Source organism: Arachis ipaensis, chromosome B4 (assembly GCF_059453495.1).
Source record: "Arachis ipaensis isolate K30076 ecotype BB chromosome B4, ASM5945349v1, whole genome shotgun sequence".
In the NCBI taxonomy this organism is placed as follows: domain Eukaryota; kingdom Viridiplantae; phylum Streptophyta; class Magnoliopsida; order Fabales; family Fabaceae; genus Arachis; species Arachis ipaensis.
In genome coordinates this window covers 105,473,624-105,481,727 of record NC_142439.1, presented here as the reverse complement: position 1 = coordinate 105,481,727, position 8,104 = coordinate 105,473,624, and the positions used below count along the sequence as shown (strand labels likewise).

The 8,104-nt window shown below is 28.9% G+C and overlaps 1 protein-coding gene and 1 non-coding gene across 2 annotated transcripts; one reads left to right on the top strand and one right to left on the bottom strand.

The window, feature by feature from the left end:
- The first annotated feature begins 412 nt into the window (after positions 1-412).
- On the top strand, positions 413-4,923 carry LOC107637901 (transcription factor MYB113-like). The gene is made up of 3 exons (XM_016341155.3): positions 413-726; positions 2,726-2,855; positions 4,224-4,923. The coding sequence occupies exons 1-3, from the start codon at positions 627-629 to the stop codon at positions 4,723-4,725; spliced, it is 732 nt and encodes a 243-aa protein (XP_016196641.1). The 5' UTR covers positions 413-626; the 3' UTR covers positions 4,726-4,923.
- Positions 4,924-4,985: 62 nt separating this feature from the next.
- TRNAL-UAA (transfer RNA leucine (anticodon UAA)) lies at positions 4,986-5,068 on the bottom strand. Its single transcript has one exon. It is a non-coding gene; the product is annotated as a tRNA-Leu (tRNA).
- Between the last annotated feature and the right edge of the window lie 3,036 nt (positions 5,069-8,104).

Here is an 8,104-nt window from a genome sequence, read left to right as displayed (position 1 = left end):
TTAAATTTATAATTTACTCAAACTTAACCAAAAAATTAACCAACCCCCCTCCCCCCCCCCCCCCCTCTTTTTTTTTCTTCCCTTAAAAGTTGAGCTTATATGACTATGCAAGGATGAATCTAAAATCGGATCTAGGCAGCTTAAAAGTATAGTTTGATTGATATAGGCAGATCATTTATTGCAAAGAGAAAGTTATTTATTTATTTATGGATTGTGATTTTAGGATTATCCTAATTTGAAATGAAATGACAAATGAGCAAAGCATACAGATGGGACGGGTTTGGGTTTGAAACAGGAATTAGATGGGGTTTTGATGTAAGTACACAGCCCCTTATGTTTATCCAATGATGAGGACCACCATTGCATACTTATGATGTCTATTTAAAAATATAGAGCTTTCCCTCAGAGTTCTAGAAAGACCACTGGACCATTTACTATCATTCTCCCTTCACAAATTTTCATATTGTTATTGCCTTGCTGGATTGCCTTCTTATTTTGGCGGGTAGCATTTCAACAAAACAACTATATATATATCAACCTCTAAGGGGGCCGAATACCGAATGAATGAATGAACGAATGAATGAGTCGTAGCATCATCAGAAAGAGAGATAATTTAATACAACAATATGGGTGGAGTTGCTTGGACTGAAGAAGAGGATCACTTGCTTAAGAAATGCATACAACAATATGGTGAAGGCAAATGGCATAGGGTTCCTCTATTGGCTGGTAAACTCAATTCAACTACGTTTCTTTTTCTTATTTCTTCATATTATTCATAGCTTTTTTTTTTTTTTCTATTTTTTAGTTTTCTTCCGTAAAATATGATTATATTTTTAATATGTCTTGTATATAAGAATTTTTTTTGAATTTTCATAAAGTTTACATAAATTTTCTTTTTTTTTTGTCAATTGACTTTTGGATCGTAGAAATCCTAATATTATGTCATGAAATAATTTTCATAAAAATTTTAAACTAATAAAAAAATATATAAATAATTATATTTCTAACCTTTTTTCTTTATTTCGTTTTGATCGAAAGAAAAGATCGAGGAAATCATGCTATATATAACGGTGTAGTGATGATTTGTTCAATATTGGAATTTGCTTATGTCTTATTCAGGAAAGTTCAACTCCAACTAGAGTACTAACAGAATAGAGAATGAGTATAGGCTATAGTTTTTTATTCCTTCACAAGATTATCAGAATTTCATTTCAATATTATGATTTAAGGAATCATGACACAATTTTTTCCGTCTATTAAAAAATTGATGTTAAGTCAAAAACTGGTCCAATAATATATATACATGAACTCTATGCATACAAACAAGACTGTTCAAATAATAGTAAAAGCATAGTACCATATTAGGGAGAACTTGGGTTCTATTACTTTTGGAAATAAGATAAAAAGTTTTGGCATCCATGAAAAAATAGTTATTAAAATCATTCCAACATGTGGGTCAAGAACTTAACATTTACAAATCATAATATATCTATAATATATATTCACAATCATAAAAGAAATTAAATTGATAAAAAAAACATACACACATAAATATATAGTTATCTCTAACATAATTTCTCACGTAATAATGCTATTTAGATTGAAATGTTGTTGAGTATCTTTTACCTTTTTTGTTTCAGTTGGGGATCTATACAAAATTTCTATTTTAATTTTTTGATAACAAGAATTAATTTTTAAATCTTTTAATCATATAAGTTGAGATATTATATCACAAAATCAATTATAAGCATTAACTATATATATAAAAACAGCTTCATATATAGCTTGGTGGATGAGTGCTGGGCGTGCTCCCCCTCCCTATTCTAGAAGTCCCAAGATTGCATTTAAGAATTTCATAATTTCATTCACGCCCCCTGCTCCTCTATGTGCACGTTTCACCCCTCCGGTTCACGTTAGTTTCTAAGGATTTGACCAGCTTTGATGCAGCTCCGGTCTGATTAGGAATCCAATTTGATAGACCGACTGGATAGAATTGGGTTAATAATTAAGCCACAAATGCTAGATGAACCTTTGGAATTTATTGTTTTTCAGCAATTAGTAACTCATCAACGTTTAAAAATATGAGATAAATTATGTTGTGAATTACTAGACTAAAAGAATTGAATTAATGATTAAGTGATGGTAAAAAATAATAAATTTTAATAATTTTTTAATATTTTTTTTATTTTATTTAACATTTATTAACTATTACTAGAATAATTATATAATTTTGTATGTGAATAAACGTATAATTGTAGTTATTATATATCTGTAGGATACAATAATATTATATATGACTAAATTATTTTGATAATCAAAATTAAATTAAATTGGTCTGTTTATTAATATAATAAAAATTAGTTGAAAAAATAAAAAAGACATATAAAAAGAAAAATAATTTATTCATCCGTATTTTTCATATACAAAATAGTAGATATTAAATTAAATAAAGCAACCTTGAATATAATCTCTCTTGCATTATTGTTAAATATTTACGCAGAAGATTCATACTGAGGAACTAAGTGGAGCCTAAACTAAAAAGGAATGCACGGTTATTAATATTTTTATCCGATAAGTGACTGATGATTAAATAGATCACCGTGTTTGAGAACTTTCAAAAATTTGATTAATTTTTACATTAAATAGAAAATATTCAGTAAAATTTCAAGAGATATAATACTTTTTCCATTGATAAAGTCTTGAATGCAAAATTTGTGAATTGAAGGTCTAAACAGGTGCCGAAAGAGCTGCAGACTAAGGTGGCTGAACTACCTTCGTCCTAACATAAAAAGAGGAAATTTTGCAGAGGAAGAAGTGGAGATGATTGTTAAACTCCACAAATTATTGGGAAATAGGTAACTCTTAATTAACACTCTAATCTTTTAATACCATGTTCATTGCAACAAGAAGGACATCAAACTATAGAAATAATTTTGAGTCCCTCACAACTGATTTTCTTTCTAAAATTTATTTCCTAAGAAGAAGTTTAATGAAACTCTCATTTGATCACTGATTGTGGCTCATCTATAAAAAAATATAAAAAAAAACAAGTAACTTTACATCATTGTTTAGCTCATAAATATATAGTGAATATAGACTATAGATATTTTTCTCTTTATATATTTGATTGATTCTACGACAGAATTTTCTAAACTTGAGTTTATTCAAAAACTATTTAACTGTTACTCCAAGATTATATTCCCTTCTTTTTCTTTTTTGACAAAAAAGACTAATTTTAATCTTAAATGTATTGTATTATTTGATTTAAAATTTCCATTAGATAAAAGAATTAAATTATTTTTTTGCAATAATTTTATTTAAAGAGTTAGAAATTATTAAATTAAAAATTATTTTACATTATTTTCTAAACACTCTCCCTCCTTTATTTTATTTTTGTTAACTTAAAAAATCAATCAACATACCTCTTTTTCATTCTCTATTTCTTGGTCCCCCTAACCAGAGGCGGAACCAAAGGGGACCAGCAGGCTGCATGGTTCCCCACAAGGTAAATTACTAGTTTTATACACGTATGCAACTATGGTTCATAACAAAAGAATTCTTGCACTTCAGTTAGTTCTGTATTCATTATTCATGCCAAGAAGGTCTTTGTTCCTCATTTTAACATTTATTTATTTATAACTAATGTTATATCACCAATAAAATTTATTAATTTGGCCAACTTTAAACATTATATAAAATTCTAAACTATAAATTCTAATAATATAAAAATAAGATATTGGTTTAAAAAATGTTGACTCTTTATTTTTTATATTTATTTATGAGTAATTATTCAAATTAGATTCTAAAATTTTAAAATTAAACACTTTAATTTTTTAGATTTTAAAATACAAAAAACAGTTTTTAATATCTATTTCTATCTCTCTCTAATTTGATTCAAATAGTAAAGTATAAAATAATTTGTAGAAGTTTAAAAAATCTTAAAACAGTTCTCGGTAAATTTTAAAAATTCCAAAAGAGTTATTTCGAAAATAAATGTTAGAGACTATTTTATGTATTTAGACTAAAGTGTCTTAAATTAAAAACTTAAGGACTAATTTGGATAATCCTCTTTATTTATTTTCTATCAAGTAGTATCAAACCATTTGAGGCTTGAGGCCAATTTTCCGTACCTTAAGTTCTAACTTTGATTTTGCAGCTTCTAGTTCTTATGTTGTAGTGCTTAATCTCTGGTGATTCAGCCTAACACGCATTTTCCTTTTAAGGTGGTCACTGATTGCAGGAAGGCTGCCGGGAAGGACTGCCAACGATGTGAAGAACTATTGGAATTGTCATCTGAGCAAGAAACTGAATGCAATGGAAGGCGAAGAGAGATCACAAGCGACCAAAAATGTTGAAGTGATTAGGCCACAGGCTAGAAACATTGGCACTTCAAGCTCCATGAAGCGAAGAAGGGGAATTCAGGGCGAGTCATCATCCCCGATCGAGAGCGATTTACTTGCTCAACAAGAAATCAGTGGCATGTCGTCCACAATGTCGTTTGATGCCGACGGACAAAGCCATCATAACATGCTAGAATCGCAGCTAGAAAACAACATATACTCATGCTTGGAGCAGCAGGACATTGTTGGTGAGTTGCCTATGGATTTCCGTTTCGAAGGAGGAGTCGAAGAGATCATCAACGCCGGCGAAGGGAGCAGCGGCCAGTGGGATTGGGATGACTTGCTGTTAGACATGGATCTATATAAAGATTTTGCGACTAATTAGAGCACCACACCACTCTCTCTGTTGTTCTTGTTATACGCAATTATTAGTTGCATATCAATATATCAAATTAAAGTTGAATGTGTTCAAGGAGAAATTGGTAGGTGCACTTTCCAATTCTCTTGAACTTGCTATTATTTCGCCATGGATGGAATATCAATATCATCATAACAAGTAACATAAGTGCAAAAGTTTTATAAAGGTAGCATTAATTATTTCTCTCCCTCTCTCTATGAGTAACGAGATGCATAATAGATTAAAAGTGCTAGCTGTGGGGTTCGAACCCACGCGCACTTATGTGCAGAAGATCTTAAGTCTTCCCCCTTAACCTCTCGGGCAAACTAGCTTGACGTTTTTGTCTAATCTATCTTATATATAAAAACAATAAACATGATAAAATATGTAAAATTATAAGAAACAATTTACTTTTAGTGCTGCTTTTGGTTTAAGTTCCTGTTTTGGTGTATAGTATAATTTTAGTGTAACTAAAAAAATTGGAAAAACCTTATATTAGTTTTAAGCTCAGGTATATGGTTTAGGGCACATCTCGTCACCTCAATATTATTTTAAGTTTAATTATTATATATTGATAGTAAAAAAATTACATTAGTTAATTAGATGTATATATTAAATTTTTAAAATAGTAGATACTATATGATTAGAGCTAGACATAGAAATAGAATTAAATTAATGCACGATTGGCAATAATAATAATAATTTAAAAAATTAATAATGTGATTGAAAAAGTAATTATAATTAAGTTGATTTAATGAATGAAACAAAATAAATTAAAAAATACTCTAAAAAAAGCCATGTCATTTTTATCCTTAAATGCAAAAATTTGATCTTAATTATATAGAATAAACTATTAAAATGATACTCAAAAGTTCACATCTCTAACAAAAATAACTTTAAAAAATACAAATGATAAATAAGTTTTCGAAAGATTTAAAACATTATAAAAATAACTACATATAAAATATATATTTTAGAAAAAGATTTTATAGATCAGATTTTGATGCAGTTTTTTGTAAACAATATTAAAAAAAATAAGATTTTTTCATCTTTAAAATTTGGTAATTTTATGTCAAGTGAATTTTGTTTAAAAAAATTTTATTGTGAACGATCACATTTTTTGAAAAAAAAAATTTAGAGATCAAATTTTGTTCTGAATATTTTTGTGTACTTTTTAAATTTTTTAAAAAATTTTGCCACAAAAATTCGGATCAAATGGATAATCTATTTGTTAAATATAAAATTTTTTGTCATTTATAAAAAAATATAATATTTATTAGTTATTTTTATCGCATTTTTAAATCATTCAAATTTTAAAATTTTTTTATTGTTTGCATCTTTAAGAATTATTTGTACTAGTAGTATAAGTTTTTAGGTACTATTTTAATCGTTTATTCTAATTATATATAATAGGTAACATAGAGATAAATAATAAATATATATGTGTTTTTAAAAAATAAGAAAAGAAAGAAAGAAAAAAAGAAAACAAATCAACATATGAAGGATAAACTAAAAGCAAAATTAAGGAAACAGGAGGTGCATTAATAGTAGTTATCTTATGGGTGTACAAATATATGAAAGTGGAGTGGAGTATTTTTACTATTTTAATCATATTTAATTTAACAACAAAGTCCTAAATTTGACATAACACAAAAAAAATAGTTAATTGAAAAAAAAAAAAATCAAAATGCCAAAAGAAAATACTTACAAAAGCGTATTTGTAGTATGAAATAATATAGATATAGATATAGATAAAAATAGACAAATATGTGTGTAAATGTACAGGTGTGGAAGTTAGTATGTGCATATACATGGACATGTGTGTGGATGGGTGTGTGGGTGTGTATGTGAACATTGGCGTGTGTATGCGTGAGATTTTGCGCGTTTTTAAAGTATTTTGTGAGTTTTGGAGAGATTTTTAGATTTTCAGAAAATTCTAATGATACAAGTACGTTTTTCGGATATCAACAAATCGAATACGACCTGACACATTATAGGAGCACTCGACCTAAGGTTGATACTCACGTTAGTTAAATTGTTTTAATTTTAGTTTCTCAAGAGAATTGAAGCATGTAATTTTCTAGAAGAAAGATGAATAGAAAACAAGGACATGATGATGATGTATACAAGCTAAATAGTGAAAATCAAGAAAGAACTTAGGGCAACTTAGTAAAAAAGAAAATACAGTAGAGTAAAATTGGAATTATGAGAAATATGTATTACACATTTTTTTATTTTGAAAGCAAGGACTTCCTATTTATACTATGACTTATATTAATAGAGTCTTGTTTTTCTTGACCTGCACTAGCACTATTATTCAAATTTGTTTTAGTGTCCACTATATCTTTTACACCCCTCTCAAACTTATGATTGGTCTTGAGACCACTCTAAGTTTGTACTTGTTTTCTTGAGCTTATCAAAGGTTGCTGCTGACAAGGGTTTAGTCAATATATCAGCAATCTGCTCTTGACCTGGGATATGGACCATATGTAGTTCATTGCTTTTGATCTTGTCTCGAACAAATTGTATATCAAGTTGGAAGTGCTTAGTTTTTTCATGTAACACTGGATTGGAAGCAAGCATTACAGTGCTTAAGTTGTCATAGAAAATTGTTGGAGATGTTTGAAGTTGAACTTTCAATTCGAACAATAAGTTCATGATCCAAACTGTCTCTACTACACACGCTGCAAGACTTCAAAATTCAGCCTTTGGCGAGCTCCTACTGATAGTGATTTGCTTCCTACAACACCAAGACACAAGATTAGATCCTAAAAAAAAAAATGCAAAACCCAGTGACTGACTTGCGGTCTTCAAAGTCTGATGCCCAATCAGCATCAGTGAATCCATATAATCTGAAGTCTATATTCTTATGAAAGAGTAATCCTTGTTGCTTAATGCCTTGAAGATACCGAAGAACTCTCTTTAGAGCCTTCCAATGTGCAAGCAAGGGTTTATGCATAAACTAGCTAAGCTTGCTCACAACGAAGGAAACGTCCGGTCTAGTTATTGTGAGATAATGAAGACTTCCAACAACAGATCTATATAGTCTTGGATCCTTAAATTCTTCTGAACCTGTAGTCAACAGCTGAAGAGATGATATTATGGGAGTTGGCATTGCAGTTTCCTCTCCCATGTTTAATTTTGAGAGTAAATCCTTCACATATTTTGTTTGAGATAAATGAATATGTCCTACAGTAGTTCTTCTAACTTCAACACCTAGAAAATAGCTCAGTTCACCTAGATGCTTTCTATATTTAAAGTTTTAATATCAAGTCAATTTGAGTTGAATCACTCCCTGTAATAATGATGTCATCTATATAGCATAGAAGATATATGACATGATTATAAGTGTATTTCAAAAATAAAG